This window comes from Schistocerca serialis, chromosome 2 (assembly GCF_023864345.2).
Source record: "Schistocerca serialis cubense isolate TAMUIC-IGC-003099 chromosome 2, iqSchSeri2.2, whole genome shotgun sequence".
NCBI lineage: Eukaryota > Metazoa > Arthropoda > Insecta > Orthoptera > Acrididae > Schistocerca > Schistocerca serialis.
In genome coordinates this window covers 831,306,595-831,325,684 of record NC_064639.1, presented here as the reverse complement: position 1 = coordinate 831,325,684, position 19,090 = coordinate 831,306,595, and the positions used below count along the sequence as shown (strand labels likewise).

At 45.5% G+C, this 19,090-nt stretch overlaps 1 protein-coding gene across 2 annotated transcripts in view; it reads left to right on the top strand.

The window, feature by feature from the left end:
- The window catches only part of LOC126458105 (acyl-CoA Delta-9 desaturase-like), a 660,845-nt gene that overhangs the window by 568,479 nt on the left and 73,276 nt on the right, over positions 1-19,090 (top strand). For both annotated transcript variants that reach the window (XM_050094930.1, XM_050094931.1), the window contains exon 2: positions 6,886-7,108. In XM_050094930.1, the coding sequence (XP_049950887.1) occupies positions 6,886-7,108 (223 nt within the window). The remainder of the gene's footprint in view (positions 1-6,885; positions 7,109-19,090) is intronic.

The window sequence follows — 19,090 nt, the reverse complement described above, 5'->3', positions numbered from 1 at the left end:
ACAGGGAGCTCTGAAGCCATTTGGCAGCTTAAAAAAGCATGCTAGACCGACTGGGCTGGGCTGGTTAAGAATACTGACCGCAAAATGCAAAGTACAGAGTCCGAATCGCCGTCCGTTTTAATTCCCCTGGAATTTTCAGTGCTGCACGACGTTTAAATGTCCCAGTGCGTGGTCCTCATCGACCGTACTAAGACTTGTACTTTCTGTTCTCCCCTTCGTAGGGCAGCCAGACAGACTGGAAATTCACCACTCTCTTTTCTCCCCCACGGAGAAATTTCGGCGAAACTATCGAGAGCGAGGTGGTGCAGTGTTTAAGATACTGGATGGGAGGGCGACCGGCAATCCAGATTTAGGTTTCTCAGTATTTTCTTCAATCGCTTAAAAGACACTGTCTGCTTCTTCCCCCTTCCAGACAAAACACAAATTCGTACTTCACGTGTGATGACACCGTCGCCGACGGGATGGTTAAACACTGACCTCGCTCCCTTCCTTCGGCGCAACCGCGGCGCGTCCTAGGCCGCTGCGCCCTCCACTGCAGGAACGTGGCCCAGAGGACTCGACTTTTGACAGAGAGCACTCGCTGGCTGCCGCGGCGGCGACATTTGGCCGCCTGTGGCCTTTCAGCAGGCATCCATCAGCCGTCAGTCGTCAGCCGTCAGCAGACGGCCGCCGACAGTCAGCGGCCGTGGCGGCGCGACCGCCATATCGATTGGCCGGCGGGGGCGGCGCCGGCGTCGAATCCTCAGAACCGTGGGCCCACAAGAGCTGCTTCTGAAGCTCCGTCGCATACAGGCCATTCCGAGAGGCTGCATATTGGCTGCGTGCTGTTACACACTGCACCGACTTTTCCCAGATCACAGATGTACGCCGCTGGCTATAAGAGTTGGTTTTATGGAATTAATGGCTTTATACACAACTGGTCTGAATTACACTTAACAGTTGTAAAGGTAGACAAATTAAGTGACTGGGGAGAAAGCACTAAGGGAGGCCTACAGAGTCCAATCTTGGGTCCACTCCTATCGTTACAGCGCGGAAGCGCTGTATCACATATGTCCGAAAAGGCTGCACACAGAATTGCGGGCTGGCAGCTCTGGCCGAGGGGGTCTAGGCGCTTCAGTCCGGAACCGCGCTGCTGCTACGGTCGCGGGTTCGAATCCTGCCTCGGGCATGGATGTGTGCGATGTGCTTAGGGTGGTTAAATTTAAGTAGTTCTAAGTCTAGGGGACTGATGACCTCAGATGTTAAGTCCCATAGTGCTCAGAGCCATTTGAACCAGAACTGCGGTTTGGGGAGGGGGGTCTCACTGCTCCCTTCCTATTTGAGCTATAAATATGGTATGAAAAGTTTTTGGTTTAGATCGGACCAGCGGCCATTTATATAGCCATTCGTACATCTGTCTCACTGTATCCATGTTACAGTACATTAAGCGAAGTTTGAACGACGAAGCGTGGCTGGCGCACAGGGAAACTCTGCGAATCGATTAATTCCTTTTGCAAAAATTTTAATTAGGCTAAAATTAATGTGTCCCGTTCAGATTATACTTGCAAAAACATTCAAAAAAACACGGTTTTGTGGGAGGTTTTCGAAGGTCACCACTTCTATAAATAAAAAAAAACCTATGCCTCATCAGTCGTCAGCCGAGTCAAAAAAATATATGGCGGTATAATGTCAAAATTATGTTAAAGTAAAAGTTGGGAACCTGAATGAAAAATGCTCCTGTCATAACACAAAAAATGCGAATCTATCCTGGACGGAGTTAGCGATGTCAAAGAAGGGAACTAGCATTCCGGATTATCTGACAGCTTTAAAGACATTCAAATCAAACCATCTTGACATACTCGTCCTGTTTAATGAGTTAACCCTACTTCCCAGCGTAGTGAGCTCTCTTACCTGCATGGTATTGGCACACCTGCATCATGCAGCTTATAGGCTGAAGTTCGTAGTACTATGCCCAAAATACAAAAGATTCGCCAGCCAGAGTGTCGTATGCTTTGAGAGGTAGCAGACTTACCGAAACAAGAAAAATGAGTACAGTAAACATGGGTCCGGAAATGGATATTCTTCTGGGATAAATCCAGTAAGCATAGGTCCGGTAATGCATACTTTCTGCGATAAACTCGTGTTTACAGAAAGTGTTCAACATGGCGTCCATTCATGACAATGCACGCCTCTCCCCTTCGGCGTAAGGAATACCCGGTTTTAGTTGTACCTGCTGGTACGCATTGAAGACGTGACCCGCTAGTGTCCGCATATCGTTGGTTGGCGTAGCGTACACCAATTCCTTCAAGTGTCCCCTAGGTCAGGGGAACGAGCAGGCCAAGGTGCCCACCCGCCCCCCTCGCTCATCCGACCAATCTAGCGGTCCTGTAATGTCTGCGTCAGATGATAGCGCATGTTGTAACGAAGTGTGCTGGTGCGCCATGAACCACATTTGTTTTCGTTGCTGCACTGGCACCGTCTCCAGCAAAGTAGGTAAAACTTTAATGAGGAAGTCCAGATAATGCGCCCCAGTTAACCCTTGTGGTAGCACGTATGGCCCTGTTAATCTATCGCCACGTACACCTACCCATACGTTGATTGAGAATCGGAATTAATACCCTCTTTCCTAAATTGCTCGTGGATTTACATTTGCCCGTAGATGCTGGTTATGGAAATTCACAACACCACCTCTTGTGAACCCTGCCTCATTGGTAAATAAAATGTTGGATGTCAACAGTGGATCTGCGGCACACTTCTGCAACAGCCATTGACAGAACCGCCGTCTGCCATGATGATCCTGTGGCCTGAGGGCATAAACGCTTTGTTGATGATATGGGTACAGCAATTGCTCGTCAAGAACCGCACCACGCCTTGTGCTACTGCTAAACATCACACAGTGGTCTCAGAGTTTTTTTCCAGCAAACGTAGCACTCGCCCCTCCATGCCAGGTGTACAGACTGTGCGGGCCCTACTACTGTCAGTCTTCCGAGGTGCTGGGGCACCTGTATCCTTCAGGCGCAGGAAAAGTCTGCCGAACAGCTCATCAGAGGGCACTCTGCGATGTGGATATTTTTCAGTGTACAGGACACAGGCTTGCAGGCTACTCCCATTTGCTAAACCATAGCAGAATATCATATCTGCCATTTCACTTGTCGAGTAGTAGGCATCCATTGCTAACAAGTGGTGGAAGAGAGAAAATGTAAATGTACTACACCATTTCTATGCTACAAGCAGCGGAATAACAGTAAACAAATAAGTGAATCCGCGTTTGGAAGAAGGTAAAACACCATGTTACGTGCCCAGGATTGACAGTACTGTACAATAAGGCACACAAACACGACGAAAACTAGCGTAGGCTACAACGCGACTCGAACGACACAACTGATTGCAGACCACCTAATATTAGGTGGAGTACTGTGAGAAAGGCATCGTAAAACACTGCCGACACATTTAACGGGGTGCCAACGCGACGACTGTGCCAATATCCATAACCAAGCATCTCGCAGCCCTTCCTATTAACACGTATTTATCTCGGAAAGTGAGTATCCTCGGACCGATGTTTATTGGACTTATTTTTCTTAATTCGATGAGTACTACCACGTCTCAAAGAATTCGAACATTTTTTAACACCCTGTGTAATATCATATGGCTGAAGAGCATATAGTAATAGGTAAGACATATTTTCTAGGGATGGATTTGTTCCTGGGGGAACACTAAAAGAAGCATTTGATTTCTGAGATACACGTTTTTACTTTTTTACGCCAGGCATATCACCATGCTCTCACAAATAACCGATTTTTGGGATTTATGAATGAGAAACATCCGCGTAATATTTTCTTTTATATTTACGGCGTAGATAAAGTTACTGTGCCTTACTTCGTGCAGGTGCTGTTCAATGCCAGTCATCTGTACATCCAAGCACCTCGTACACCTCGTGCCAGACTGACGTTCATTGAATGCCGCCTTCGCCGTGTTGCAGTTTTTATGATTGGTCTTGTACAATGAGAGGCAAAAAAGATTGCTCGGCCCGAAAAATTTAGGGTCCAAGAACACAGCATTGCGCATGCCCAAGTTCAGAAGTGATTGTTCGCAACTCTAGCGGTCTTTGGAGCTTCAACGTGTTGTTTACATCGTCAAATAGAAACAATATAATAGGCTACAGTATAGGTCGAGATTCATTGTAATTTAACTCATCGTATCATTTCTTTTGAAAATCATTATTCGAGAAAGTATAAGGACTCCACTTCGATAGAATTAGTACACCGACGACCGGTTGACATCTGTTTCAGTTGCTGATTGGATGGGCTGACAGTTTACGAACATAAAGGACAAGAATTCGAATCTAACTGAACGCGATTGTTATTTCTTTTATTAAGACCCCTGCAGGTAATATTTTAAACCTCAATTCGCCACAGTGTTTGCAGTTGTAGGCTTTTCTAGGTACCACATTCTTTCAAAACGTTCCATTTTATAGTAGTCTACTCTTTAAACACACAGAAAAATGGTCAGAGTAAAAATATTGAAAATGAATGCTTTTATTTGTAATTACTTCACTCGATACCTGGTGTGGCAGACACGGATCGAATCCACATGGCGCTGTGGTACACCGGCCAATCCGATTGCGGTCTTTAGGCGGTTTTCCACGTTCCTTTATGCAAATACTGGGCTGTTCCCCAAATTTTGTCTCATAACACTGTACAAAAACAGGTAAAATACTTGGGGCGTTCAATAAATAATGCAATACATTATTTCTTGGGGTGTCGTGGCTCAAAAAATTATAATTTTCTTTGCGACATCCGTAAAAATTCCCGCATCACCTCATATATTCCCACTAACTCCCGGCAGTGGAACGACCAATCTTCAAAATGGCGTCTGCAACTGAGGTGCATTCCAAGCAAAGAGCAGTTATTTGATTTCTTTTGGCGGAAAACTACACAACTGCAAACATTCACAGGCGTTTACAGAATGTCTACGGATATCGGGCAGTGGATAAAAGCCAAATTTGCTGGGCGAAGTGTCTGTTGTCATCGGAAAAAGAAAAAAAAACTGTCTGATCTCCGACGCGGAGGGCGGTCGCAAACGTCTGTGATGCCTGCAATGCTGCAACTTGTAGCCTCTCTTATTTGAGATGGTCGACGATTATCAGTCATGCAACTCAGTGCTCAACTTGACATCTCTGTAGGTGGTGCTGACACACTTGCCCGTCAGTCAGTGTATTCAAAGATTTGTGTGCAGTAGATCCCTCCAAGTCTAGCTAAAGAACATAAAGAGAAAAGAAGTAATATCTCTGCCGGATTATTTTCTCGTTATGAGACTGATGGTGACGATTTCTTGACAGACATTGCCAAAGGCGATCCAACATGAATTCACCTCTTTGAGCCTGAAACAAAACGGCAGTCAGTGGAGTGGCATCACACAACGTCTCCTTCGAAGAAGTTCAGAACAGTACCCTCAGTTGGTAAAGTCTTGGCTACTGTCTACTGGGACTCTGAAAGGGTTATTCTATTTGATATCCTTCCTCGTGGTCAAGAAATCAACTCTGAAGTCTATTGTAAGACTCTTGGGAAACTGAAGAAAAGATCACGGAAGGCCACATGCAGGTTTGCGCACCCGAGAGAAGATCTCAAACTTTCCGTGGACTTTTCTTCCTCATCAGTCCTACAGCCCAGATCCTGTACCTTCTGACTTCCATCTCTCCGGGCCACTTGAGGACAGACTACATGAGTACTCGTATTACTACAGCAACGCTGAGGAAATATCTCACGTAACAAGAACTGACACCAGTACAGTTGGGCTATACAGGCTGTCACACGAAGGTGTGGTAAGGCCATAGAAATGAACGGAGATTAAGTGAAAAATAGCGTTTATATCCCAATAATTGGAGAAACACGATTTCCCTCACTTAGCTTACCTTGAAGACTGTGACGACAGTAAGGGCTTCCGGACACAAAGTTAAGTAATAACATGAAATTGGCAAACCCTGGGAAAGAGTACCCCGCCCACATGGAATAAAACCTAGCAAAAAGAAGAAGGAAAGTTGGCTAACTCGCTGATTCCGCCACAAGTCTTGCTACGGCTTCTTCACCTTTCTTCACCCTGGTTCTGTCGTATGCATTAAATTCGCTGAAGATTATGCTCCCATTTTCGTACATCCCCGTCAAGAAAATGCCACATTATGACAAGCCACCGGTTCACTTTGTCAGTGTAGGAGATCACTGATAATTCATCCCACAGCTGATACAGCATGTCACTGGTCAGCAGCAAATAGAGTAGAAAAAACTTCGCCCTTACTTGCCAGTGCTTACGAACTGAAACCACACGTGGCTTGCGGAACACAAAACATAATTTGGAAACACATAAACATTTACTATCAACGAAAACTCAAGGTGTCTGGACTGTATAATCACAAACAAGGAACGACTTACAGAGGATCACAAAGAAGAATGGGCTACAATGGTGATGTCGAAGCCAGGAAAAACTTGAAATTTGTACTATTAAACACAGTGTCTGCTAGAGGTCAGTAGCTTTCAGTAAACTTTATTATTTCGTATTGATAACTAGGTACTCAACCTAGAAAGCGTGGTTTCACAGAGTAACCACTGGTAAACGATGGGAAAATTCATAAGTGTTTTAAACGTCTTCATTAAAATTAAAATCGAGCGCGTTCATTTAATACGTGTGAGATGACGAGGCAGGAAATATTTAATTCATAAACTGATTCCACGATGGTGAGACGATGTCCTGTTTCGCAGGACTGGTCACTAGCATGGCATCTTGGAACAGCAGGTACAGCGCCTGGGCGTAGCGGCTTAGACTACATGCATAACAGCAGGCGCTGAGCGGTTGCCTGTCGTACGGCGTTGACGAGTGGCAGGAGTAACGGTGCGGTCTCGGCTGGTGTTGCAGATGGGCGCCACGGAGATGACGTCAGGCGAAGCGGCGTCGCCGGCGGACGGCGGCGCGGGCGCGGGTTCGGTACCTGGGGCGGCCCCTGACTCCAAGACGTTCGTGCCCTACCAGCCTCGCATCCGCTGGCTGGACCTCATCGTGCAGCTCTTCCTGCACACAGGGTTCCTCTACGGCTTCTGGCTGACCTTGACCTCGGCCAAACTCGCCACCACAATATGGGGTAAGTCACGGAGCAGACGACGTAGTTTCACAAGATGTACAGAGTGTCTAGAAAGTGTACTGTGTCATTTAGCTAGTTAGCTGCCTGTTTATTGATCCACAGGTCATTTTATAGCGGCTGTAAAATGAAAACGAGACGGCTTGTTCTCGTCTCTAATGACCTTGTCTTCGATGGGACGTTAAATTCTAATCTTCATTCCTTAATTTTCGTTGTATTTTTCGTCTTCCTGTTTTGGAATCTCCATTCTATTCAGCAAACGTCTTGTTTAACAATAACCTTCGTGTCAACACTTATGCTTAAATGGGACTGGATAAATACTTCAAACTCAGAAGCAATCGCCATAACTGTTAACAGGTTTATCCAACTGTGAGACAAGACGGTCAATTTATTCATGGAAAAATTTTTGCTCTTGGGTTTAGAACCACAATTGTACCCAGGCGTGCACTTTCGGCCGAAGACAATTGATATCCACGGATTTCTTTCTTCAGGACTCCAAAAATACGGAAATCACATGGGGAGAGATTGCGACGAGTTCACATGTTGCCATTGTTATTTGGACTACTCTGCATACGCTTCGTTGGGAAGTCCTTATACATCCTCCATACAGTCCCGATCTCTTGCCATGCTATTTCTATGTTTTTGGAGCCCTGAAGAAAGACATCAGTGAACGTCGATTTGCTACGGACGAAGAGCTGCATGCTTGCATACAATTACGGTTCCGTAGGCAGTCGCAAACATTTTTCCATGAAAACGTACACCGTCTTGTCTCACAGTGGGATAAATGTATTAGAAGTTACAGCGACTACTTTCGAAATAATAAACAGTTCACTTACTTTTTCCCGTCTGTCTCGCTGGTCTTCGATGGGGCGTTAAATTCTAATCTTCATTCCTTAGTGTTCTTTGTATTTTTCGTCTTTCTGTTTTGGAATCTCCGTTCTGTTCAGGAAATAACCTTTGTGTCAACATTTATGCTTAAATGGAACTGCATAAGTATTTCAAAGTCAAAACTTCCGTTATTGAAAGCCCAGAAGAAAATTTGACTGGATGTATATATTTTTTCCGTAGTAAATAGGCAGCATGTATTGTACATATCTGCATGTATTGTACATATCTGCACTATCACTTTATCTCGGTTTCCTTGCAGCGTTAGGTTTAAATTCTAACTCGAACTTTGACGTCCTCTGTCGTCGTCCCCTTCAGGATCTGACTATCAAACGAGTGCAGACGTGATATATCGTATGTAACAGTCAAGTGAATCACGTCGTGGTGGCATCATGGAAAGGTGAACGATTTCGCATATACTGTCAGAGATAATATCGACTTATTTGTTATTTACACTGCTGGAAAGAAAGTAGTACACCCTTTCAATGATTTCCAATTCACTGAAGATTTATTGCTGAAACAGTGCGTAGGGAGTGCATGAAATGGTTACATTTACAGACCAGTAGCACAAGCAGTTCTGGGATACCAGGTATCGACCCATATCAGTACAAGGTGCAGCCTCCACGTGCAGCGATGCAGGCGTTGGCTCTGTCTTCCAGTCTATCGTACAGATGGCGAGTACTCTCCTGGGATACGCTGCACCACACCTGCTCGACTTGTTCACGTACTTCTGTAAGAGTTGTTGGCTGACGAGTCGCACGAGGCACTTCCCGTCACATCATATCCCACATGCGGTCGTTTGGAGACAAGTCCGGAGATCGTACATTCCAGGGAAGTTGCTGCACGTCTTGCAGAGAACGCCGAATTTAACGGACATTGTGTGGTCGAGCATTATCCTGTTGGAATAACACATCATCCTCCTGTTGCAAGAACGACAAAAGAACGGGTCTAACAATATTCTGCTAGTGTCGAGTGCTGGTTAGCATCCCCTACAGAAACAGGTGTACGAGAGTTGCAACTTATCGCACCCCGAACCATAAGGCCTGGGGGCGGGGGGGGGGGGGGGGGGGGGGGGGGGGACTGTGTGTCTTGAACGAATGCAGTCTACGAGACTGCACCCATCGGGTCTACGTCGCACGTGCAAATGACCATCACTTGCGTGTGAACGGAATCTGCTTTCATAGCTGAAGACCACGGCGGACCATTACATCTTCCAAGTGAACATCTGATGGCACCAGTGGAGCCGTGCACGTCGATGCAAGGCGTGAGTGGAAGACGGGCTGGAGGGGTGCGTGCCCGTAATCCCACTGCCAATAACCATTTCACAAGAAATCGTGTTGACACGTCTGGGTTCACAAGCTCTCTTATCCGCATCGTAGTTGCCACACGATCTTGCACTGCTGTCGTTAGAATATGACGATCTTGGAGGTCGTCTGTGCTGCATGGACGTCCGGAACCTCGTCTAGATGAGTGATCACTGATACCAGTATCACTGCGCAACTGACGCAGCACGTCCAGCTTGTAAGGCAGTCCCCGAAAGGACAGTCTTGCCACTCGGAAGGCCACCGTTTAACACCTTTAAAATTCACGCAGTTAGCTGTAGGAAGCGCGAATGCATCCCCTTGGCGTAGTTGCCTGCTTGCTTCGTACGTTTGCTCCACACTGAGCCTTCAGACTGTGAACGTTCCCTATTAAGGAATGAACACAGATGGCCGTCTCGTAACTATGCCACTACGCTGTTTGTTGGCGGACGACTCTGAAACCATAAATGGAAATGCTGAGTGGCCAGGGCCTCCCGTAGGGTAGACCGTTCGCCTGATGCAGGTCTTTCAAGTTGACGCCACTTCGGCGACTTGCGTGTCGATGGGGATAAAATGATGATGATAAGGACAACACAACACCCAGTCCCTGAGCGCAGAAAAACTCCGACCCAACTGGGAATCGAACCCGGGCCGTCAGGGATGACATTCCGTCGCGCTGACCACTCAGCTACCAGGGGCGGACACTCTGAAACCACTGTCAATACATTTACTATATCCCAAGTGGCATATGCCGTCAGCGGATCAAAATCCAGGTGTACTATTTTTTTCTGGCAGTGTATTATTGGCTTCTAGCATGCTCGCTTAAAGCAAGCACGTCTTAAAAGCGTTTGCAAGCACGGGAAAATAATTGATTAAAAGCTCTCCGGTGGCAAAATACCGCGACCTTTGGAAGAGAGGCATACTCAGCGTTGTCTGCCGAGCTGATGAGTGTGACACAACAACAGAATACCTGTACCCTGGGAAATTCTACATTCGTCCAGGAAAATTATATTTCAGTATCTTCATAATATCATTTTTGGTGTTCATTCTGTAATTAGGCGTCCTATGGAAATTATTACAGAAATACAATTATACTAGGTACAAACAGATAACCTTTTTCATTTAAATTATTTGCTTCGGTCCTTTCAAAAAATTAAATGTCCGTCTTTCCCTCTAGATCTTTTTATGTCTTCTGGTGCTATGAACCTGGCGAAGGCGTCATATGCACTCCATTATGTTTCCCCAAGAAATGGCACAGTGTGAAGAGACGGAGCGATCAGGTCTCGAGAGCTCCTACAAAAATTCGACTCTGTTCCCGCACGGCACTCGCACTGAAAGAAGATGTGATTTACACCAACAATTGTCATGTCATCACACTGATTTTATGTGAGTAGGCGTCGAAAAGTCCATGATTGACTCGCATTCTCACTTTGGTCGCTATTATTTTCCTTGATGTTCTGGACGTTGCATACCATGGCTGTGTTGATATGAACGGCATTGCTTTTAGCTCATGTTTTTCTTTTATTTTATTATTCCTATCACGGGAGAACTCCTTGTTGTTCGGTTTTCACAACGCAGAGTGTGTCTTCCGCGCCTAATTGCGTCTTTTTGTAGTTGACCATGTGTTCCATTGTACTTAAAGCCGGTATGATAGTTGGTCCACACAAATTCTGGTATTTGACTGTCTTTCCATGCTTGATGCTGCTGATCTGCTGGGTCAGAAATGTGCGTACTTGTTCTTTTGTTGCTATTTCTGTAACTAATAGGTTTGAGATCTGCGTCAGGGGTAATTAGCAGCGCAATCGACCTCATTAGAAAGTATACAACTGGGCGTACTCCTTTGTAGCCTCGCATAATTTAGCAGTCGCATCGATATACCAAAAAGGGTTTAGTGGCTGTCCCGGTTAAAGTGATTTAGTCCCATCTCATCGCCTTTCTTAACCACAGCAATCCAGTAAGACAATGCAAGGGGCAATATTTTAGTTTCATCATACATAAGTCTGTACTTGTTTGTGACGTGTGTTCGGCAACCACTTGTTGGCACAAATCTCGGTTTTCAATAATGCGTCGTTTAACATTTGATTTCATCTAAATCATCCAGTAAAAATAGTAAAAGCACAATCTCAGAATGATCATCTGGTGTCTTATTATGGACTGACACGGGTATCACAGCGTCACATGCCAATGGTGGAGACAGAACTGTTAAATTGTAAAACTCCAATGCCGCTACAGTCTGGAACCGCGCGACCGCTACAGTCGCAGGTTCGAATCCTGCCTCGGGCATGGATGTATGTGATGTCCTTAGGTTAGTTAGGTTTTTCTAGGGGACTGATGACCTCAGAAGTTAAGTCCCATAGTACTCAAAGCTATTTGAACCATTTTTGAAAACTTCAATGTATTGTAAATACTCGTCTTTGCTGCAGGATGAATAGGCCCAGGTCATTTAAACAGATAAAACTTGACAGTTATTTTAATAACTATTTATCGGAGAAGTTCGCACAACAAACAAAAACACTCTTCTCCTAGTATCAGCCTCAAAATTATAGCCCTCAGGGGCCTCAGCGGTGTACCTAAATACAACAAAATGATTACGATGATTCTTTTTTTCAAACTCTCATGATAATTAGTTATAAACCTTTAAGTGTGTTCACGATGTTTAGTTCTTATGTTACAACATTCCTCATATTTGTTAAATGTTTCATTTGCATCTAATATTCTAAAAATCACATGCGTTTTTCATTACAAATTATAATTTCTTCACGTCATAAATTTGATATTTTACATAAATATTCTCTATTGGTTTTGTCGCAATATTCCTCCACATTTCCATGACATTTATTTAGTCAGTTTTTTCTATTAAAACATTTGCTCCATTAATTAATATCTTCTTTTACGTAAGAACATTTAAAGATGTACTCTGTAAACAATGGTTCATACATTGTTAGTTTAGTATTATTGACCACAAAATTTCTGAAATCCAAACAGTTAAATCCAGTTAGTAACGTTCACATTATTAAAGTATATTCATAGTTACCGCACACCATTATAAAATGAATGGTTTACTTTGCAACACAAGACACGGAAAGCAACATACAGTGTTACGAACTTATCGGTATCATACAGTTCATAACATATCGAACAGATGATAAATTCCCTACTGGTTAAGTTAGACGTCAGTCAACCCAAGTATCGCTTGCCTTGGAGATTCTAGTTTCGTGATAAGTGATGCAAACTTCCGGGTGGTGCAATATTCAAACGGCAGCAACAACAGTACAATATGAACATCACAAACATATTACCATGGTTAATACGGCGTAGGAAAACCATCGGCATTCAAGACAACGTCTAGTAGTGGCGGCCGGCGGGTGGCCGAGCGGTTCTAGGTGCTACAGTCTGGAACCGCGCGACTGCTACGGTCGCAGGTTCGAATCTTGCCTCGGGCATGAATGTGTGTGATGTCCTTCGGTTAGTTAGGTTAGTAGTTCTAAGTTCTAGGGGACTGATGACCTCAGAGTGTGTTGTGTTTTGTTTCAGTGAATAGCCCATAAAAACGAAATAAAAGCAGTCAAGAGATCGCGCGTCTACTATCTTCGAACTGTTTTCGTTTCTTGTCTTTGGGCTTTTTAGTGAAATAAATGTTATTTATATCAACATTCAGTGTTTTTTCCCTTGATTTTTTTCGAAATGAAGAATAAGACAGACAACTGGCTACATCCTTAAAATGAATCCACTGATCTGTCTGAATATGAGAATGTAAGCCCTCGGAACAAGTCGTGGAAGAAACTCTGACTGACAGACGCTTCTTCCTTTCATTTATAAAGCTAATGCGTGACGAAGTTTTTGACTTCAGCCTCAACTAACAACGAAGAAAGAGGTAGTCGACTTCGAAATACACTACTGGCCATTAAAATTGCTATACCATGAAGATGACGTGCTAGAGACGCGAAATTTAACCGACAGGAAGAAGATGCTATGATATGCAAAAGATTAGCTTTTCAGAGCATTCACACATGGTTGGCACCGGTGGCGACACCTACAACGTGCCCAACAGTTGACCGGCGTTCCCTGGTGAAACGTTGTTGTGATGCCTCGTGTAAGCAGGAGAAATGCGTACCATCACGTTTCCGACTTTGATACATGTCGGATTGTAGCCTATCGTGATTGCGGTTTATCGTATCGCGACATTGCTGCTCGCGTTGGTCGAGATCCAATGACTGTTAGCAGAATATGGAATCGGTGGGTTCAGGAGGGTAATACGGAACGCCGTGCTGGATCCCAACGGTCTCGTATCACTAGCAGTCGAGATGACGGCCATCTTATGCGCATGGCTGTAACGGATCGTGCAGCCACGTCTCGATCCCTGAGTCAACAGATAGGGACGTTTGCAAGACAACAACCGTCTGCAAGAACAGTTCGACGACGTTTGCAGCAGCATGGACTATCAGCTCGGAAACCATGGCTGCGGTTACCCTTGACGCTGCATCACAGACAGGAGCGCCTGCGATGGTGTAGTCGGGTGTAGTCGACGAACCTGGGTGCACGAATGACAAAACGTAATTTTTTCGGATGAATCCAGGTTCTGTTTACAGCATCGTGATGGTCACATCCGTGTTTGGCGACATCGCGGTGAACGCACGTTGGAAGCGTGTTTTCGTCATCGCCATACTGGCGTATCACCTGGCGTGATGGTATGGGGTGCCATTGGTTACACGTCTCGATCACCTCTAGTTCGCATTGACGGCACTTTGAACAGTGGACGTTACATTACAGATGTGTTACGACCAATGGCTCTACCCTTCATTCGATCCCTGCGAAACCCTACATTTCAGCAGGATAATGCACGACCGCGTGTTGAGGTCCTGTACGGGCCTTTTTGGATACTGAAAATGTTCGACTGCTGCCCTGGCCAGCACATTGTCCAGATCTCTCACGAATTGAAAACGTCTGATCAATGGTAGCCGAGCAACTGGCTCGTCACAATACACCAGTCACTACTCTTGATGAACTGTGGTATCGTGTTGAAGCTGTATGGGCAACTGTATCTGTACACGCCATCCAAGCTCTGTTTGACTCAATGCCCAGGCGTATCAAGGCCGTTATTACGGCTAGAGGTGGTTGTTGTGGGTACTGATTTCTCAGAATCTATGCACCCAAATTACGTGAAAATGTAATCACATGTCAGTTCTAGTATAATATATTTGTCCAATGAATACCCGTTTATCATCTCCATTTCTTCTTGGTGTAGCAATTTTAATGGCCGGTAGTTTAATTAGCTTATAAATGTTTTGATTTGTTTAGTAAACATTCGCCTGCAGCGTCAGGTCATTCTGGTCGCGCGTTGACTTTGCCGGAAGCTGGCGTGGGATGTCGCGTGAGGGCAGGCGGAAGTGCTGCTATCTGATGGAGCTCCTAGCCGGCAGAGTAGCCAGAGCTGCCGGACACGGTCGCCACATTACGGGATTGCCTCGGCGCCGCGCCGCGCCCGCTGTTTGACAGAGCCCTAGTGCTGTCAAATGGCGGCCCATTCTTCCTTTTTCGGTAAAGTGGGCGTGGTCGAAGATCGCGTAAGATTGGGCCGAGCTTCTAGGTACTTCAATGTGACGCTATCATGACGTTTCACTTCTGTTCCATGGCATTCGGATGACTAAATAGTGACAGTACAGAACTTTACTTTTGCTTATTTTTACATAGATTAAAAATTTTAAACTTAAATGTGTCCAGGATGCATGGATTGGTTTAGGTCTATATCTGTGTTACGAAATTTATAAAATAACGCTTCCTCAGCTTCAGTCAAGTTTACACTGACTGCCAAAAAAAAGTGAATTGCCCTGAAGACATGGTCGGATCTCGCTGTGACTTAGTCCACGAACACACTGGATGATGATGATGATGATTAGTGTTTTAGGGCGCACAACAGCGAGGTTATCAGCGCCCGTTCCCAAAAGTTCAATTCAGAGCCGAATCGTGAGAGAAGTAGTATTGTTCAAATTGCAAGATTGGACACAGCACATCAAAACAGGGAGATAAAACTAAAAATAAAAGAGCGGTACAAACAGGGAAAAGGAAGTAACGGTGGCTGAGTGACCACTTAAAAATAATGGGTGACCAAACCACTGGACAGCACATTAAGATCTCAATCCCAATATTTTGGGAAGAAGTCCAGACATCACACAAAAACGTAAAACTCTAGCCACACTCGCCTCATTATTAGTTAAAATAGAGGGCAGGTCTGGTGGGAAACTTAAATCTTCCCTCAAACCCGCATATAAAACACACTCAGTTAAAATATGTCGTGTCGACAGCTGTGTCCCACATGTCTGACACGTTGGTGGCTCCTCACGACGTAACAGAAAACCATGTGTCAATGGACAATGTCCTATTCTAAGCCGTGTAAGGACTACTTCCTCAGCTCGTCGTTGTCGGAAGGAGGTAAGCCACGGTCGGACAGAATCCTTCACCGCTCGCAACTTATTATCCCTCACGTCCAGCCACTGAGCCTCCCACCAACGCATGACCTTCCGAGTCACGAAAGACGTAATGGCCTGCAGGGGGACGGAACAGCGAGCAGGAGGTGTGATGGAGCAAGCCTCCTTGGCAGCCGCATCTGCAAGTTCATTTCCAGGAATCCCTATGTGCCCTGGAACCCAGCAGAAAATCACATCCTTACCCTGCTGTTGCAAGAGCAGGAGTGCGTCCTGCACCTCTTGCACCATCCGATCTGCTGGGTACATCTGTTCAAGAGCGTGTAGAGCACTTTGGGAATCGGAGCAGATGATGAATTTCGTGCCACGATGTCGGCGCATATGCTCTAATGCTTGCAGAATGGCAAACAGTTCTGCATAGTAAACTGAGAACTGCTCTGGGAGCCCTATCCGATGGACAGTATCGGGAAACACAGCAGAGCAGCCCATAAAATCCCCCTGTTTAGAACCATCCGTGTAAACAGTAGTAAAATCGGAATGGCGTTCTAAAATCTCAGTAAGTTTAATTTTAAAAAGGTGGTCCGGGGTACAATACTTCCTGTAAGCAGCCAGATCAAGAAGTAATCTTGGCCTTTGTAGTCGCCAGGGAGATCCCCTACTCCATTCCTGGTGGAGGACCTTAATGCCCTCCAGGTGTACCGACTCGAGACTCTCCTTTGCACGGATGCCAAACGGCTTTGTTGCCGCCGGACGGTGGCGGAAGAGACGTGCCAGTGCCGGCTGGGAAAAAGTGTCGGACGCCAATGAAAGAGGAGTGGACTTGGTCCTGTACGCGTGCCGTACCACGAGGAGAAGACGCCGAATGGACAGCGGAGGCTCTCCCGCCTCGACACACAGACTAGCAACCGGACTCGTGCGATAAGCCCCCGTTGAAAGCCTAATACCCTCATGGTGAATCACATCCAACATTTTGAGGTAGGAAGGTCTTGCAGAGCCATAAGCTTGACATCCGCATTCCAGTCGAGGTCGCACAAAGGCCTTATAAAGTTGGAGCAGACGTGCCCTGTCAGCGCCCCAGGATCTATGACTGACGCATTTAAGGACGTTTAAAGCCTTGAAACAGCGGACCTTTAGATCCTTTAAGTGTGGCAACCATGTGAGCTTCTCATCAAAAATAAGCCCGAGATATTTCATTTTCTCCAGAACACACTGGAGGCTACGGCTGAATCATCGACATTCCCCTGTAGACGTCAGAAAGACTTATACCGGGTGACCTTACTGACAAGCAGATCACTCCCCATGGGACCATGTTAATTAAATTACAAGTGTCGCGCAACAAATAATTAATGAACTGAATTTTTTTAAACACGATTGGCCCTGTATACGTGAAACACGAGTGCTGTAACTCACAAGATGAAAAAAAAAACGGGTTCATCAAACTACCGAATGAAACAATGGTCACTATAAAACCATATTTGTTATAAGCCTGCGTAGACTTCAACTTAAACACAAATGCGCAAAGACAGAAAATTATAATCTTCATGAGTTAGCACAGATTACAATGGAATTGAAACAGTAATATCATGGCAAAGATCGGGTAATGAGTCTGGCGTGAATATGGTTCAAATAGCTCTGAGCGCTATGGGACTTAACATCTGAGGTCATGAGTCCCCTAGAACTTAGAACTACTTAAACCTAACTAACCTAAGGACATCACACACATCCATGCCCGAGGCAGGATTCGAACCTGCGACCGTAGCAGTCGCGCGGTTCCGGACTGCAGCGCCTAGAACTGAGTGGCCATCGCGGTCGGCCTGGCGTGGTACCTTAAAGTCAACACAACATTTGGGGAAACAAATAAGTTAACTCAAGTCGCACCAGTGGCTGCCGGTTGTCAACAAATAAGGCAGGAGGGAACTACAGAAAGAATCGTGAATGCACCGACTATCTAGATTGAGTGCATGTTGAGCTCGTGATTGCTTATAAACATGTGAATGTCTTCTCAGTCTGAAATATTCGCATACATCCTATAACTTGGTTTGCGAGCGCTGCAGGTGGCTGGAAAAATCTAAGTCATCTGGCCTGCACCAAAGGCTGCTCTCTCTCAGACCACGGAATCTAAGTCTCTCTGTAGTATGAAATGTAAGCTGGTGAGTCTCGGATGGAAGTAGTTCTACAGATCGCTCCCAGCAAGAAGCAGAATTTTGAGTGTCAGCCTTAGGCATGATATTGATCACCAGTGACAACAATTATTACGAGTGCTGACCAATCAGATCCATTCCATCAATGCATCAATCTCCACTCGACACTCAATTTTAGTATTACTAATCAATCATGACGGTTTTTAGTGATGGAGCTGAGAAAAAATGCAACCTCTGACTCCCTCTATCTACCCGATTTCGCGTTTCAGTAAATAACACCTTCACCAGCTACACACAAGTGTGTTATTTTCTCCCACTCCAGAATTTATTTATATTATCCCTTACTCCTCTTCAGCAGAGTACACAACTATTCAGTTAAATTGGCGCTAGACCGACGTTGCGGCTTAAGCACAAAAGAGCCAGATGGCCTCTCCTCTCACTTCACTTTACAGATATTGTCTTTACTCCATCCTGCGCTTAGCCGATCCCAGAATTCGGGCTTCCTGCATGGGGCAGCGCATTACAATACTGTTAGCTCGCGATGCGCCTCCGTGACGCAGGCCACGTGAAAAACAGTACACAATAGCTTTCCATCATTTAGGATGCAAACACGCATGGCGACCGCCCGGTGGAGCTTAGCCCACACACAATATACCGGCCGAAGTGCTTTTACCTGGCTCCTCCTTCCTCTGTCCTACTGACGGTGCCCTTCCCTTGAACAGGACTGCGACACCCTGATGGCCCGACACTGGCCCGCTCTCCCCTGTTCTACTGGCTTCTGCTCAACATGTATTCAATAGGAATCCCAACTACACATTTAAACAAATTTCCAGAATAAGAAATTATATGGAATCATAGTAGTTAGATCTGGCAATCACTGACGTTAACTTTGCCATTATTCGTACTCTCATTTTCCGGCCGGGGTGGCCGAACGGTTCTAGGCGCTACAGTCTGGAACCGCGCGACCGCTGCTGTCGCAGGTTCGAATCCTGCCTCGGGCATGGATGTGTGTGATGTCCTTAGATTAGTTAGGTTTAAGTAGTTCTAAGTTCTAGGGGACTGATGACCTCAGAAGTTAAGTCCCATAGTGCTCAGAGACATTTGTACTCTCATTTCTAGTTGGAATTAATTTACCGGGTGGTTACAATTAAACTTTCCCTATTTAACACGTCGTAACACGGAAACTAATTACCGCGCGAGTACCAAACATGGTAGCATTAATGTTAAGGTCATGGA